General features: G+C 38.8%; 1 protein-coding gene across 2 annotated transcripts in view; it reads right to left on the bottom strand.

The window, feature by feature from the left end:
• Positions 1-3,543: 3,543 nt before the first annotated feature.
• KLHL2 (kelch like family member 2) overlaps positions 3,544-17,892 on the bottom strand; it is a 47,905-nt gene continuing 33,556 nt past the window's right edge. For both annotated transcript variants that reach the window (XM_081959669.1, XM_081959670.1), the window contains exons 7-15: positions 17,732-17,848; positions 14,194-14,343; positions 13,399-13,516; positions 12,594-12,791; positions 11,096-11,197; positions 7,831-7,959; positions 7,109-7,249; positions 5,009-5,152; positions 3,544-4,499 (exon numbers count right to left, since the gene is read on the bottom strand). In XM_081959669.1, coding sequence (XP_081815795.1) covers positions 4,471-4,499; positions 5,009-5,152; positions 7,109-7,249; positions 7,831-7,959; positions 11,096-11,197; positions 12,594-12,791; positions 13,399-13,516; positions 14,194-14,343; positions 17,732-17,848 — 1,128 coding nt within the window. In that variant the 3' untranslated portion in view covers positions 3,544-4,470. The remainder of the gene's footprint in view (positions 4,500-5,008; positions 5,153-7,108; positions 7,250-7,830; positions 7,960-11,095; positions 11,198-12,593; positions 12,792-13,398; positions 13,517-14,193; positions 14,344-17,731; positions 17,849-17,892) is intronic.

Here is a 17,892-nt window from a genome sequence, read left to right as displayed (position 1 = left end):
ATTCACAGGTATCACTGGGGCGTTTCATACACACACTCATGGTAAAAATGAGCAGACACTCATTCTCCCCGCTTTTCCTGCTTCCCTCCAAAGAATGACCCAGAAGGAAAAGGGGGGGGGGAATTCACACAGGCAATCACGTGGATCTCTGGATCCATTCACTTATCACTCCCTGGGGCATGAGGGACACATACTCACATTCATATTGCAATCAGACCTTCGTGCTTGCTCATGCCAAACAATCATAGGTATTTCAGGAAGCTTTTTTTTTTCACAAGCCACCAAGCTTCATTTTCTTTTATTAGAGGATCTCACCCTCCCTTCAGGTTTGGAAATGATAACACACATGCATACACACACATACCATTAAACAACCTTGTAACTGACTGCTTCTTTATATGAAAGGGAATCAAACTACATTCATACCAACTTTACCATCAACATACTCACATTTGCACTGCAATCATTAATTTCACATACAAAAATCCCATTTCATTCTTTCTTCATGCAAGGCAGTTATTACAATTACTTCAGGGAGCTGTACATAAGCCAATGAGCTCCATTTTCTATTATTAAAGGATCTCAACTTCCCTCCAGGTCTGGAAATGATCACGCACTAGATTGTTAATGCCTGTCTCTGCCCTGGGGTGTTCGTTTCTAATTTGGACCTGCCAGCTGTGCTGGCTAATTTTTAAAGATCCAAATTCTATCTTGATATCCCAGCACGCGCTGGCATTTTTAAATATCAAGATGTATAGAAACAATGTACAGAGATGTTTGTCCACACATTGTTTGCATTCAGCCAGAGTTCTAGGTTGGCGCTCCCAGCACACGCTGGCATATTTTTAAAGACCAAGATGTATGGAGACTTTCTTTAACACATCATTTGCATCTGGGTGGGGCCCTTGATTCATCTGATGGTGGCCAGAAAATCAGCAAATTTGTTGACAAAATCTAAATCAAAACTGCCTTCTGGAGGCCAGGTTTTTACTTTAGGACTAATAGAGTAGGTTGGTCAGAAAAGTGTGCAGAGGGCTTTTACTCAGGTTGAAGGCAAACCTTTAGTAGGAATTTCCTTCATTTCATACATGAACACACAAGGCAACACTCTCCTCCTCCCCCCAAAGGAAAAAAAAAATCTATACTCACCTGAAGAGTACAATCTTCTAGGGCTGAAAAACATGAGAACAAGGTTCCCTCCCCCACAGAAAAGGCATTGTTGGAGGATTAGAGGTAAGGGAGGGGCGTGGGGGGGGTAGATAGCTTGCAGGCAGAGTTTGAAAAAATAAAACCATCAGTTACTCAGCAGATAAACAGATAAACATTATGGGGATATCACAGATGAGAAATGGGGTCTGGATTCACATGCTCCAGGAAAGAAATGAACAGGTAAAATCATTTAGTCACACAATAAATGCAAGGATGAAACTTTTCTTGCAAACATTTCCTGGGTTGTTACTTTAAGGTATAGGCAAGGAAGGAAGGAAGAAAAAAAAAATCTTTACTCTGTCTCTGCTGGCCAAAACAGATGCAAAGCAAAGATTCCCTCCACCTTCACTCAGTTTTGTGGGCCCAACAAACTGAGCGAAGGCAATTTCTGCCAGCTTACTCTTTTCTTTCTTTGAACACTTTAAAATTCTTGTCTTTTTTTGGGGGGGGGGGATTGGAGACATTTTATAGTTACAATTACCTCGAGGGCACACAAAGACTTAGACATACACACTCACAAAGAGGGGATAACAAAACTCATGAGTTTCACGAACAAAATCATTCCCACCCTGAATCTCAGTTAAATTGGGGAAGGCACAAATCTTAACAAACAAAAACCACGTGGTTGCATAGAAGACAGAGAAAGAGACAGACAAGAGAAAAAAGAAACATTTCAACATTTCCCTTTTCTTTTAAGTACCTTTATGTAGCCATTGGAGTCCCACCAGAGTCGCCAATTGTTGAAAGAAATGTCCTTCTGGGTTCGGCTCCAAGTGGGGAAAAAGACACTGGAGACATGGAGGCTGCTTGGAAAGATGGTTTAATAGTGGACAGGACCACATGGCTTGAGCCCTGAACAGAAAAGGTGATCACATGCTTCAATGTTGGTGGAGAAGAGAAGGGAAGAGAAGGGCTGAAGAAGGGCTTGCAGGGATTTTTATAATCTGTTCTGCCCCACCTATCTGTTTCCTGTTCCTGTGTAAGAAATGTATTCTGATTGGTTGCCAGACTCCCATGGGCCCGTGCAAGGACAACCCTCTAGGCTGTTTTGAATTCAGGTTTGAGTTCAGATGCCATGTGGTCAGTTGAGTAAAGGCTTATATTATCATGCCTTCATTGTCACTGCCAGAACTCTACACCCATCCCCCTGGAGCTGAACTCTTTATTATGTAAAGTGGACTAGCTTGGCCTTCTTAATGGCCCATTAACAAAGTGGGGATGGGCTGGAAGCCGCAGGAATTTACTTTGTGTTTAAAATGTGTTTCTCCCTTTTTCACATCCAGAAAAATATAATATTCTGCCTTATCAATATTTCCTAGGATATTTCATTTTTCTGGGAGAGGGCTGGGTGATAACTTCCTACAATTGCATGCTGTCAGAAATTAGTTGTTTTGTAGCCTAGCAAATTGTAACCTTAATCCTGGACTGCAAATGTTACCTCACTCTCGCTTCTATTCTTGGCTTCAAAGCTAGGGTCATTCTTGAAAGCTATTAGAAATAATTGTTGCACAGATGGCCCAGATAAAGGAACCACATTAGGAAGTTTTCCTGGCTCATAAATCCTTAAAGCATTCTGCCAAAAAACAACTTGGCAAAGGGGGGGGGGGCAGCCACTCCCTACAAAAGGTCATCTACTCCATAGATAAGGTAGACAGAGACAGGAGCTTGAACAAAAGAACGCTTTAAAGATCACTTTGGTAATGAATCTTTGTCTCTGATTGGATTACCTTTGTTTCTATCTGCCTAAAATGTATACAATACTCTGAGCCACTCTTCCAAGGTGTGGCTATTTCTTACATGCATTTATTCGTATGTTTTGAATATAGTTTTGTCACCCAGCTTTTGCTATGGCCATAAATACAAGCTGATACTTTTTGCAAACCTCGTCTCGAGTCTCACTCTCTTTGGCATTTCAGAGGCTCAGGGAAACTGCTGGAACCTTACAAAGGATAATTTTATGGTGTGTAAAAGGTTCATCGCCTACCTGTTTTACCATGTTTTAATTGACTGTAGTTAATTGGCATTTCCCAGAATATAAACCTGAAACTTGGTAGCATTTTAAAAGCAAGCAGATATTCATTTAATTGAAGATTGCCTCTTCCTTAACATTCATTAACTAACCTCAGTAATTTTTTTTTCAAAATTAAGAAGTACAGCACTTCGTTGTAGTCCAAAGCTTCAAATACTATCAAAGTACCAAATCATGCACTAGAAATAATATCAGCATATTATATTAACTAGTTAAATAATCTATTTTTGGTATTGTTTCATGAGCTGATGAGACCGAAGCTATCTACCAATGAAAGAGCAACCAGATAAAAAGCAACCCCAAACTTGAAAAAAACAAGTATGTAAATTTTTATTAAAGAAAACAGATCAAAGTGACAATACTTTGGGTCAAATTTAACACATCCAGAGTTTAATATATTTCTTGTACAAATATGTTCACATACAATACAGTAATTAATAGTAGCTTACAGTTTTAAATAGTTACACAAACTTTTACAATAGTTACACAGGAAGAGTTTTAAATGCCATGTAAATAAAATAACCTCATACATTCATGTTATTCCATAATTATTACCATGCCCAATTACAATTAAGATAAATACATTAAAACATAACAAAGGGATCTTGCTGAATATGAACCACCAATATAAGTTAAAACACTTTTTAATTGAATGGTATCAGTTTCATGGCATTAGTAAATATCAAAACATACACTTCTGTTTTACCCGGTAGTACTGGCATACCATGCTAGTTATAAATAAAATCAGTAAGTCCCTAACAAATATGAAGACAATTTATAAATGTGCAAACATTTGTAATGTAACCAAAGAGGAGTAAGAAAAAGTAATGTGGGCATAAAACCTACTATTCATGGACATTTTACCCCCCAAAATCTTTTTGTTTTAACTTTCACCAGAACACATTACTTTATGTTCTACTAGGGGAAAAAATCTATAGTCAACCATATGGGAGACATGATTGGCTCTTAAGAAAATGAGGTTTGTCTAGAAATCCAGCAAATAAGGTCCATACAGTTTTGTACATCTCCAGTAGATGCAGCCTACTGTGGAATAATGCTACACTTTGCTTCAACCTGGAATAATCTTCATTTTAAACCTTAATTGCAGTTTCCAACATGTCTCAGCGCACAGCTACAAGTTGAGAAGTGCTTGGATGCTTAATCACTTCAACACTACTTGTTAAAGCTTGCTTCTTAAGTGCATAACCAAGAGGGAAAATATCTGCACCAATTCACAATGGTTTGTCAATAACAGTCACACCTAGAAAGAGAGATGCAAGAAATCAATTCTTTGTAAGGGAACATTGCTAAATAATATTGGAAAAAATTTGTTCACAAATGCTTCATATGCATGTAATACTTGTCATGAGTACCACCTTGCTGAGGGCAGGATACTGAACCTGAAAAAGTATAAGCTATCCAAAATCCACAGACTTCTCAACAAAATCTGATGGTGTCAAAATGATAAAATATGCACTGTGATATCACAATATGCCTTTTGTCATTTATCTCTCTCCTTGCCTGACCACAAGATCAATGGTTCCACAATTATTAACTTATTTTGCACCATATGCTACAACTAGTACTACAACTACATTTAAAAAGTAAAAAGTCTAGTCTGCTAATGTTGCCACCAGACTTCCTTCCATTCCCTACTCAAAATAGTGGTGATGATTATGCTGATGATGATAAAAGCAATTCCTACGCTGGAAAATATACCAATTTTTCTTCTAGAAGGGAACAGTATTTTCCACATTTATTTTTCAATACCTGCATAGCTTCTTCCCGTACTCATACATGATGATACAACGGTCCATTTATCTGTCGTCGGGTTATAATATTCCACTGTGGCCAAGTTACAGGAGCCATCATCTCCTCCAATTACATATAAAAGTCCATTCACAGCAGAAACTCCTAATATGAAAAAGAAATAAAACAATAAATTAAATTTGGTTGCTCACTAGCCAGGAAATATTTGCTACCGTAATTTGGTTTTGGAAGAAAAATTGGAGGACCAAACAACAACTACAACGACGATAGAAATTTATCAAATGTATATTTCACCTCACTCCCAGCACCTTAGGGTGGTTTACAGTTTACAGCACAAAAACAGCACAAAATAACAATGATGACAAAGAAAACTAACCCAGAGGGAAATAAAAATGAAAGAAAGGAGTATCAATTGTGTTCGCTAAATAATAATCTCTGCTGGGCTGACGACACTTCTTTGATAGCCAAAAATACAAAGTTCTGGAAGCTTTAGTAATAAAAATCAAGGAGCAAGTAGGAACATGAGTCTACAAATAAATACAAAGAGCAAATTATGACAAATTATTTTAAATTTCAGATCCTTATTTACAGTTTTAATATTTTATAGTGCATTTTATTCAATGCCTGTAAACTGCCTACAGTCGCCTTTGGCGAGATGGATGGCATGAAATTTGATTGACAAACAAACAAACAAATAGGAAGTTTACATTATCGTCTATATTTATGCAAAATCAAAATTGAAGTTATAGGCTTCATTGGAATACTTTTTTTCTTGTTAGATTTTTGGGTCAACATATAGCAAAAAGTGACCTTCATTTCCTAATTTGAGAGCAGCTACATATATTTGGGCCTGTGAGACAGATTTCAATGGTGTATTCCAAAGTTGGAAATTGTGACTAGATAATTATACTAAACTGGAAAAATACTATTACTTTAGATATTAGAGTTCAAAAATTGGGCAGCATCAATTTTTAGGAAGGCCTTTTTTTTCTACTAATCAAAATAAAACCCACAATACAATCTGTTTGGCGGAATGCATAATACTTTACAAGAATAGATAAATCTTTGAGTAATTTTACAGATTATTATTATTAAACATGATGTGATATATTTAGAAGATTGTTATTAATTTAACATAATTTTTAGTTTAGTTTTTTATTTTTATTTTCTTTTTTGCCATGGTGGCACAATGGTTAGAATGCAGTACTTCAGGCTACTTCTGTTGACCGTTGATTGTCAATTGCCAGTAGTTCGGCTACTGTAATCTGTTTGTCAGGCCTGCAGTCATGTTATTCTGTTATTCAGTACTGGAGTCTATTTCTGATGACTGCTGGCTGCCAGCAGTTTGACCCTAACTGGCTCAAGGTTGACTCAGCCTTCGATCCTTCCAAGGTCGGTAAAATGAGGATCCAAATTGTTGGGGGGCAATAGGCTGTCTCTGTAAACGGCTTAGAGAGAGCTATAAAGCGGTATATGAATCTAACTGCTATTGTTATTGCTATTTTGGTAATGTAATTTAACAATTAATTAGATTATCTATTGGGCAAGTGTCTATTACTGTTTTTCAATCTGATTTGTTCGTTGCTTTTTGTGTGTTTTTTGTAAAGAAAATTAAATTAAAAATATCCCATGAATACATTTAAGAAGTGCTTACTTGAACAGTGTGCACATGCTTATTAAATTTATATAGTGTCACTTCTCACATACATGACACTGAGCAGCTAACAGTTAAGACAAAATAAAAACAAAACAGAAAATATGAGCAATTTAAATAAGACCAATTTAGTCTTGGTAGAACTATATCGTACCTCTGTTTTATTTTGTTTTCTGTCTTCTGCTTATGCGCTAATCTTGAAACAGTAGAAAGTATTCTATTCTTAAAATTGCTGCAAACTGCTGTAATATTGTTTGAGTGTATATCCATTAAGAAAATGAATCGATATTTGTATGCCTTTAGCAACGACCTATAACAAGCTACTCTTAACAGATTCCCTTGCCTTATTTATCATTGTATTGATGACTTTTTAAAATTGCATGAAAAGTAGTGCTTTTTCAAATTGACTATTAAAAACTGCTTTTTAATGACTTCAAATAATTTACCTGCATTTCTCCTACACATGTTCATAGCTGCAACTTGTTTCCATAGATTGATGGTAGGATCATAAACTTCAACACTTTTTCTAACTAAAGGACCATCATGTCCTCCAACTGCATAGAGTAAGTTATTTAAAACCCCAACACCTGCAAAGAGAAAATAAAAAAGATTCAGAAATCAGAGAAAAGGGTCTATTGTTTTCTCAAATACCATCATTTTTTAAAAAAAGTTAATGAATAATGGAGTGAATTGTTTCAAAAGCCACAGATCACATGACAAAAATATTTTTAAATATGAGAACATCATTTGTAAGCTATCCTCCAAGATCTTAAGTATAAAAATCCCAAAACTGCTGTCACATTGTGATGTTTTAATGCAAAATATATTAAACAGACTTAATAATTTTATATATTATGGATAAGAAGTCTGGTGGTATCTTTTCAGCCTAAGAAATGTTATGAAAAGGCTTAAATTTTCATGAGCTACAAAGCTTATCCCTTGAAATAGAAAAATGCACTGCACATTTTAGCCTTTGGAATGCAAGGACTATGACCTTTATCCCTAAGCTGATATTATAAAACCACAAGTCACATTCAAGAGAAAAAAAAAGGGGGGGGAGGTCTTCCTAATATTAAGGCAACGTAACATTGATGACCAAAGCAGACTTCTGCAGAGGGGTGGGTGTGGATTTTTTGTCACAAATGTAATTTAAGTTCTGATTGCTTACCAGCTCCACTACGCCGAGTACTCATCTCTGCAACATAGGTCCACTCATTTGAATTATAATTATAGCATTCTACTTTACTAAGGCACTGACGCGATGCACCATCATAACCACCAACTGCATACAACATACCTGGAAATAGGTTTAGAAGACGTATGTGTATATATGTGCACATATTACATAGCTATACACACACAAACATATAGTGACAACCCGTCTACTCACTAGATAACGTATTTAAAATATAAATATTTGCTTGGGAAGATTATTTGTATGGGTTAATTTTAATTTTTTTTAAAAAAAGTTGGATTTCCTTTGTAAAATACCTAGGCAAGGTAGCCATGAAATTGTATTTCTGTATCACAGCACATGGATACTGTGAAAGCTATTTACAGTTCTAATCATCATTCATAATTCTATGGAGAGTTTTAATTTTCATACAGGTTTCAGAGCTTTCATCATTTAGATCAGGGGTGTCATAACATATTGTGACTTTTTCCCCCTTCGCTAAACCAAGTATGGGTACGGCCAACATGTGGCGCCTCCGGCCTGCAGGCTGTGAGTTTGATAGCCTTGATCTAGATCAGGGGTGTCCAAACTTGGCAACTTTAAGACTTGTGAACTTCAACTCCCAGAATTCCCCAGGCTGGGGAATTCTGGGAGTTGAAGTTCACAAGTCTTAAAGTTGCCAAGTTTGGACACCCCTGATCTAGATTAAACTGATGTACAGCCACAGTGGTCCAGTGGTTAGAATGCAGTGCTGCAGGCTACTTCTGCTGCCTGCCGACTGTCTGAAATTTGGTACTTTGAATCTCACCAGGCTCAAGGTTGGCTCAGCCTTCCATTCTTCTGAGGTTGGTAAAATGAGGACCCAGATTGTTGGGGGCAATATGCTGACTCTATAAACTGCTTAGAGAGGGCTCTAAGTGCTATTGCTACTACGCCAGTAGAACCTAGTAAAAGGTTTAGGATAGAAAGATATAGGTGTGTGTGTGTGTGTGTGTTTTATTTATATATATAATCTTTTATATTGCTTTAATTGAAGGAATCACTGTGTTCCAAAAGCTAAGTAAAGCAATAATAACAACAAAATAGATATCGATATAATATTTAGTTATTCATTCATTCATTCCATTCAATTTATATAGCCACCCATCTCATATTCATGACTCTCGACAGCTTACAATTAAAGCATAAACATCTCAGATGAATACTTGAAACAGTTCCAATCACTCTAAATCAGGGGTGTCAACTCGCGGCCCATGGGCTGGATGCGTCATGTGCTGGCCACGCTCACACCCAGTTAAGCATAGGGGAAAAGGTGCTGTGACAATGCGAGTTTGATACCCCTGCTCAAGATGAACAAATTCAGTCAAGGAATCTGGAACCAAACATAGTACCCAAATAGTCTCCTTGGATAAGTTGGGAGGCTATATAAATTTGATTAATAAAATAAATTAACAAATAACTCCCTTTACCTCCACTGAACAGATGGATATCACATTTGTATGTCCTGTTGGGAACTTATGTTTCCCAGAGTCAACATTGGTTTAGTTCCATCTCAAAATTAGCCAGAGACCCCAACATAAAATGAAACTTCACCAGAAAAGTTTGCTCCCAGCTTGAGCAAAGTATTTATGAACAAATGAAAAGGTATGAACTTTATTTGAATCATCCTGATTTCAGTTTAATCAACCTTCCCTGCTGGGTGCGCCATTTATTTTCTCTCTGCAAGTGTTGCTAGTGGGAAGATGGCAAGGAGCATTAGCACCAGCAATCATATCAGTTCCTTTTGACTTCCCCATTGACTTTTGGGGAGCTACCAGGGAACACTGAAAATGAGGATCCCATGACCACAGCGCCCTAGCCCTAACACTGAACAGTAGCAGGGCAGTAGTGCTGAAATGCTGGCAACTTCCTTAAATTCCATTCTCCCAAGAGTCATGGGTCCCAACATCCTTTAAGTTGAGTTACCTTGGTTCAATAATTGTTGCTTTACAACTTTCAATTTTGTCCAATTGAAGATTACAAACAATCAAACAGACACAAGAGTTTTAGTGATATAGAGATTACCCATTCCTCAAATTGCAACTGAAAACATTGGCCCAGTTATGATGGCATGATGGGAAAGCATGTAAAGAAAAATGGGATTCCTCTATAATAAATTGGTAACAAAAGCTCAGTATACTCTGACAATGCTTTTTAATTTTGCAACGTTAAGATGTCTGGATATCAACTCCCAGAATACTGGAATTCTGGGAATCCACACATCTTAAAGTTGTCACGGTTGAAAAACTTTGTTCTAAGAATATAGAACTTATTGCATGCCTAGTTTCCTTCAACAACTGGAATGTGGTGGTAGGTACTGTTCTAGAATCAAAATATAAAGCTTAATTTTCTTTTATCCTTCCTTCAATTTCAAATAGAAGGAAGCCCAAATTCTGTTTTTTCCCTTCTTTTTAATAGACAAATATAGAAAATGGTTAAGCTGTATTGGTAAACAATCCTATAATTATTATAATTGTACACTAACATTCAAATATATATAGGGCATTTTCATAGGAGTTGTTAGAGAATTAACACTATTTTGTATCAACAAACTTGTTTGTTCCAATTTATTTGCTATAGCCTTGAATGAAAGTAAATGCTTCTTAGAGTTGCAAGGACAAATGTACTCTTTTTACGTTAATAATTTAGCTGTAAACATTTTGAAAATTACAAGTGCAGCATTTATTCATTTTTTTAAAAAAATAGAAAAAGTACTGTTGTTTTAACGGCTTTTCAAAGATATGATTTAAAGTATATATTATTCTGTTCATTCTATAAACCCACTTCCCTATTTTATGGATCAAATATTTTTATGAATGAAAATAAAAACCTTAATCAGGCTGTTCACTCAACAAGGAAGGAATATTTATAATGTAAATCATTATCACATTTCAAATTCTTCTAGGTATTTTTTTCAATAAAGCCTTCTATCTGAATAGGCAATTTCATAAAAGGAATAATTTTACTTTCTAGAGTAAGCCAAGCAAATAGTGTCAGACCCACAGCACAAAAAAGGATAGGAGATGGCATAGTAGAACAGAAACAGTGAAGCAGCATTCCTAGGTCTTCCATTCAGAATAAAGTTCCACTCTGCCTTCCTAACATTCTTAATGTGGTGTTAAATGGTGTGTTTTCTTTGAATAGGCAGGGCCTTTAGGATTAGATGTCTTAAAAGCTGAGTCATGCATAGAGAAAGTAAACTCAGGCTAAGAAATCTTACCTCCAATTACACCTACTCCAACGCTACTTCTCCTTGTGTTCATTGGAGCTACATGAAACCATTCATCCGTCTTCATATTATAAGCTTCTACTGAAGATAAACCTGTAATTAAGCATAAAGAAACCTAATCAAAATGAAGTATTACTAAATACAGGGGTGGGTTTTTTTTGTTTTTTTGTTTTTGCAGTATGTGCCGGTAATAAACATATAAAAGCATACTTTTTTGTTACCAGTACAGATAACGGGCTAAAATACACTTCATAAATAAAACTTCCTTTGGGCAGATTTTTCCTTCTGCCTTCTTTTAGGATCACTTTTTCGACTTCCCAAATTTAGCCTGCAGAATTCCCCAAATGATCTCGTATCCAGGTTTTAGCCCAGATCCAATCTGGCTTGGCCCGAAGCCCAAACTAAATCAGCTGGTAATGCTGCCACTTGCTGAAATAGCACACATAAGTGTGTGTGTGTGTGTGTGTCTGTGTGTGTGTACGCCTGCCTGACTGTCCCTCCCCCAAGATAGATTTAGCTCCAGTATGACTATTCAGATGAAATGACACAAATGAGAAACAAGATACACTTTAGAAAATAAATTTTCAAAAACTTTCTAAAGTGTTCTACTACTAATGATACACATTTAACATTTCAGTATGTTTGATAATGTTCTGTTTGGAATTTAAGGAAAAAGATGCCAAAATGTGTTTGGGGGGGGGGGGGTTAAAAAAAGATGGTGAGAATGATTGCAACAAAAACACTCCACAACCTTCCAAGAGAGGTTCACATTAAATTTCTTAGAAAGGCTACAAGAGATGAGATTCTGGGGGCACAAAGGGGGCAAACGTTAAAATACAAGGACAGAGAGATAGCCATCCTGAAACAAATCCCGAAGAAAGTAAGAGATAAAAGAAAAAAATATGCACTATTAGCAAAAAAAATATTTGATAAAGGATTCTGGTTCCGGTGGCTTCTGCCAGAAGGTATGCTGATATTCTGGGAGGGCAGCAGAGTTAGAATTAATACAACTATGGAGGCGGAGGCCTTCATGGAAAAAAACAAAACCCTTCTAGATAAAGCGGATGACACCACACAAGATATGGGAGGTGCCGAGGTTTTGCTGACAGGCGGGGGGGAGGAGGCAACAATGAGAAAACTCAGATCACAGAAGTAAGTTAGAAAAATAGTGCAATTGCTGATATAAGGAATCTTTTTGTTTGATACAAAATAAATGATTGAAACTATTGAAAGATACAATGTAAAAATAAGCTGTCAAAATCTAGTTAAGCAATAACATCTTGTTTACCATTATGTAAAAGTTATGAGAATTGGGGGGAATACCATTTCCTGCATGATGTAGCTGTCAAAATGTGTAACCATACCCATCACTCTTTTCCTTAAAATTTTGTAAAACTAATAAAAAACAATTAAAAAAAAACACCCCACAACCTAGATGCCCTATACAAAGAAGGGCTGTATGGTGATGTCACTATATAAAATGATATACCTGTACTCCCGTCAAAACCTCCTACAGCGTACAGAAGACCGTTCAATACAGCAGCGCCCAAAGTGCTTCTTCTTTCTTGCATACTAGCAACGCTTGTCCACTGGTCTTTTACTGGATCATAAGCATCCACAGTACGAACCCTCAAGGAGCCATTGAAGCCACCAACAGCGAAGACAAGACCATTCATGTATACAACTCCTGGGGGCAAAAAGGGTTCTGTTCTAGTAGGAGGGTCTTTTCATATATCATGAATACCAGACCATGTTTTAAAAAGAGGAAATAGCTCTTCTTCTATTTTACTTTACCCTTTTTAAAAAAATCATACTCTTTTATCTTCACTTTATCTTGCCTACCTTGTTTTCTTGAAAATAAGACCTCCCCGGATAATAAGCCCAATCGGGCTTTTGAGCGCATGCGCTAAAATAAGCCCTCCCCTGAAAATAAGCCCTCCCCGAAAATATTGCAACACAGCAGCAGCCATGAGGTGACCATGCTCGCCACCTCCTGCACCTCAAAAATAACAAGACCTCCCCGAAAATAAGGCCAAGTGCTTATTTCTGGGGTCAAAAGAAAATAAGACCCTGTCTTATTTGGGGGGAACACGGCACTATATTTTACTCTCTTTGATCTCATTTTACTGTATCATCTAATTTTATTGCATTTTACAGTGGCTGATGCTCCTGTTTGACATGGTCAATTGACTAATCAATAAAATACATTATATTACATCATAAAATAAAAAGGAAATAGCCAGCATAAATTTAAGCTTGCATGCAGGAAGCATCAATTTAAACTGTTGGGGTACCTGCCCTGCATCTTCTGGAAGGCAGGTCAGCAACTTGGTGCCATTCCTGTTCTTTAAAATCATAACACTCCACACTGCGGATAGCCTTTGGTGCTTGCCCTCCTACCACCACCATCACCTTAAACAGAAGCAACATCATAAACTTAGATACACATTAAATGGGGGGGGGGGTGTTGGGGGGAAGCTGAACAGTCTTTGACAATGAACAAAAAAATCCTATCCACAGTACTATTCCATTTCTCATAATGGCATTACTCAGGATGGGTTAAAAAGGTTCAAGGAAAGCCTTGCAGATATTAATATGGTGCAGCCTTTTTTGACTTGTCCCTGGAAAAAAAGTCATGCTACACCCAAACAATTCCCACTAATGAAAAAATGAGAGGGTATCTTCCTTTGCCTACATAGGCTAAGTTGGCTTAGTTAAGAGAGTCATTTCTTTATGAACTGTATAACTCTATTTAATGCCACACAATAGTTTTCAAATTTTCTTAAATAAAAGGTAAAGGTAACAAGAATATAGTCATAACTGAACAAGTATGCAGCTGAATACTGTCAAGACTCTCTCGCTGCTTTATTAATTTTACTAGATAGATTTAGGTATGCTTTAATTGAACAGGAAAGTAAGACTTTGTGACATGATGGCTCTTCCAACTCTATAACTTTTTGCTTTATTTCAATTATTCCAATTATATACATATTTTAAAATAAAAAAGCCCATGACTTAAATCACATATATTTTTTTTCATACAACGCAAGGCAATTCGAAAAGGAAGCACATATAAGTGACATGTTTACCTTTGGAAGACAGGAAGGTGTTCTTAACCTTGTTCGTGTGGACTTCATCAAAGCTCTTTGTTCAAGTGGCAACAAATGGTACTTCATTGCTTCAATCAGGTAATCTTTGCATGCACTGCTATTTTTAACAAGTATCTCTTCTTCAACTCTCTGTGAATTAGCCATATTGATGCAATCTTAGCAAGAAAGAACACACTGACTAATTGGCATGAATGTAGTTTTGATGTACTTAGTAGTTTTGAAGGGGTTCAGTGAAAACTTTAAAATAATTGTTTTTCCAACAATTATTGCTAAATGAAAACATACCAGAAATAATGACAATGTAATCTATCTTTTTATTTGTGAAGCACTCTTTGAAATATTCTCTAAGAATAATTAAAAAAAAATTAAATTAATATTGATCAGTGTTTTTCAGTCTGGGAAACTTCTAGCTGTGCAGACTTTAGTTTCCAAAATTCTCACCTTGAGAGACCAAGGAATTCTGAAAGGTGAAGTTTGCATGTTGGAAGCTATCCAGATTGGGGAACTTTGAATTTTTAATTTATTATAAAATTTATTTTATATTTTTTTGTATTTTATATTCATATAATTTAGCTATCCCATTTATGGTGCCCTTACTTCATATAACCCTCAAACGTACATGTCCAATCTATATACAAGTGATGGCCAACCTTTTCCCCATTGTGTGCCAAAAGTGGGGGGGAGTGCAGGGGGTGGTACGCGGTCATACCCACACCATAATTCTATGCGTGCGACCCCCTGTGCGCATGTGCGTGCGACCCCCTGTGCACATGTGCGTGCGACCCCCTGTGCGCATGTGCGTGCGCACACACACAAGCCGCTTTTGGCACGTAATGGACTGGTTTTTCTCCCTCCCCAGGCTCCAGAGGCTTTCTAGGAGCCTGGGGAGGACGAAAGTGACCTCCCTTCCCCTGGAAGCCCTCCAGAGCTTCAGGGAAGCCTCCGGAGGGTGAAAAATGGCCAAAAATGAAAGCCAAAGTCAGCTGGCCAGCGTGCACATGCGCACTGGAGCTGACAGAGCAGCACCTTGTGTGCCCTAACAAATGGCTCTGCGTGCCATCTGTTGCACACGTGCCATAGGTTCGCCATCACAACTATATATAATACTACCGTATTTCCCCGAAAATACGCCAGGGGCTTATATTTTTTTGACCCACAAAATATGGCCTTGGGCTTATTAAAGGGGAGGGCTTATTATTTTTGGGTTGCCCGGCGGCTGCTCCCTTGTGACTGGGTTCCTGAAGAGCCGGGCACAGCCTCAGGGTCGAATGGCTGTGTTGCGCTATCGCAGCAGCAACGCAGCAGCCATGAGGTGACGAAGCTTATGAGCAGCCGCCCGGCAACCCCCCTTTGCAGCCGGGTACAGCGCCGCTCACCGACCTAGCAGTACCCGGAAGGCACCAAGCAACGCGAGCGCCTGTTCGCCGCCCTCCGCCTCCCGCGGCTCGGTGCCTTCGGAATGCCCCTAGGTGAGTGAATGGGGCTCTGCATGGCTGGAGGGGAGTTTCGCAGCGGCTTTTCCTCTCCCCGCTCGCGCGAAGGGCATCTGCGCTGCTGGCGCCGTCCGCCGCTTGGATTTTTTTTCAAAGCACGAAGGATGGATGCCGCTCTGGAAGTACGCTCTATGGCCCACAACCATAGAGCGTACTTCCAGAGCGGCATCCATCCTCCGTGCTTTGAAAAAAAAAACCAAGCTGCGGACAGCGCCAGCAGTGCAGATGCCCTTCGCGCGAGCGGGGAGAGGAAAAGCCGCTGCGAAACTCCCCTCCAGCCATGCAGAGCCCCATTCACTCACCTAGGGGCATTCCGAAGGCACCGAGCCACGGGAGGCGGAGGGCGGAGAACAGGCGCTCGCGTTGCTTGGTGCCTTCCGGGTACTGCTAGGTCGGTGAGCGGCGCTGTACCCGGCTGGAAAGGGGGGTTGCCGGGCGGCTGCTCATAAGCTTCGTCACCTCATGGCTGCTGCGTTGCTGCTGCGACAGCGCAACACAGCCATTCGACCCTGAGGCTGTGCCCGGCTCTTCGGGAGCCTGCTCGCAAGAGAGCAGCTGCCCAGCAACCCCCCTCCCTCTTCAGCTGGGCACAGCGCCGCTGACTGACCTAGCGGTACCCCGAAAGCACCAAGCAACACAAGCGCCTTTGCCCCCACCTCATTCCCGTGGCTTGGTGCCTTCGGGATACCGCTAGGTCGGCGAGCGGTGCTCTGCCTGGTCGAAGGGGGGGGGATTGTCCAGAGGGTTTATTTTCGAGGGTGGGCTTATATTTTTGCGCACGCGAAAAATGTCGCAAGGGTTTAGTTTCAGGACAGGTTGTATTTTCGGGGAAACACGGTATTAAAACTCTCATTGTCATTATCATTAACTGGGTTAAAACGCATCATAGGGCAACAATATTTGAACCATGATAACTCAAGTGGGCTAACATGCAAAATGCATCCAAAATCTGGGACCCATGACTCTAGAGGGAATGAAATTTGGGGAAGTCGTAGCTTCTTCAAGTTTCCTGCTATGGTTGGGCTGCTGCTGCGGTCACATGATGGTCATTTTGATCATTCTATAAATGTTTCCCCTTTCACTCTTGCAATCCTTCACTCCCTTCTCCTACCCAGCAGCAAGGTATTAACTCACTGTATCTATTTTCCCTGCTTTATTTGCCCTTCCCTGGCACACAAACATACACATTTATCTATACCCCATCTTTGTCCAGGAACTCAAAAATTATATACAAAACTCCCATATTTCTTCACAACAACCCTATGAGGTAAATTGGGTTGGAAATCATTAAGGAGTTGCTGTGACTGCAGATGGAGAAGAAACTGAATCTCTCTGGTGTCAGTCAAATACGGGACAATTCAATAAATTCACAAGATAAATTTTTGATAGAACTGTGGCCAATTCAAATAAAATGAAGAAAATTTATATTGTGTTTGTTGGGAGGAGAGGGGTTACGAGTAATCTATTTTAAGATGGGGGAGAGGAGGGGGCAAAGTATTTGGTATAATATTTGAAAGTGAATTTTTGTGGGGGGGTTGGGGTGGTATAGCATTTGTATGAGATTTATATTGTATGGCGGGGGGGTGAAAAGGGGGAAAAATTGTTTGTACAAAACTCTTTTAATAAAAAATAAATAAATCAATTGAGAAATACAACAGTATTATCTAGTATCAACGAAAATGCAGTCACCAATAGTAAAAGTAACCAAATGAAATGATTAATAGAACAATTGAATTGTTGTGTGGTGAGTTGGCTATGGTGAGTTGGTTGCAGCAAGTTGGCCTAGACCATGGCTGTCAAACTCCCTATATCCACGGGCTGGATGAGTCATGTGCTGGCCACATCCATGCCAGTTTAGCGAAGGGGAAAAAAATCCCGATACATCACATGACGCCGCCATGACGATGTGAGTTTGACACCCCTGGCCAAGACCCTTTGCTATGTTTCTTCCATTATATAAGCTTTTATTTTGCAGTATAACAAGAAGACAAAAGACCATGAATGAAATGTTTCCAGTTAATTACCTGGAGCAAATATTCCTTTGACAGCAAAGGTAATCGAACATGTTCCATCAGACGTGCCATGAGTTCTTGCCTCACATCTTTGTCATAGTTAACCCAAGTAACCACTGCTTCGAATACCTTATGTGAAATAAAGACACATTATGAGTTCTGCATATGGTTTT

This window comes from Natrix helvetica (assembly GCF_964273705.1).
Source record: "Natrix helvetica genome assembly, chromosome: 7".
Classification (NCBI taxonomy): domain Eukaryota; kingdom Metazoa; phylum Chordata; class Lepidosauria; order Squamata; family Natricidae; genus Natrix; species Natrix helvetica.
The sequence above is the reverse complement of the archived record's forward strand: the minus strand, read 5'-3'. Positions and strand labels throughout refer to the sequence as shown.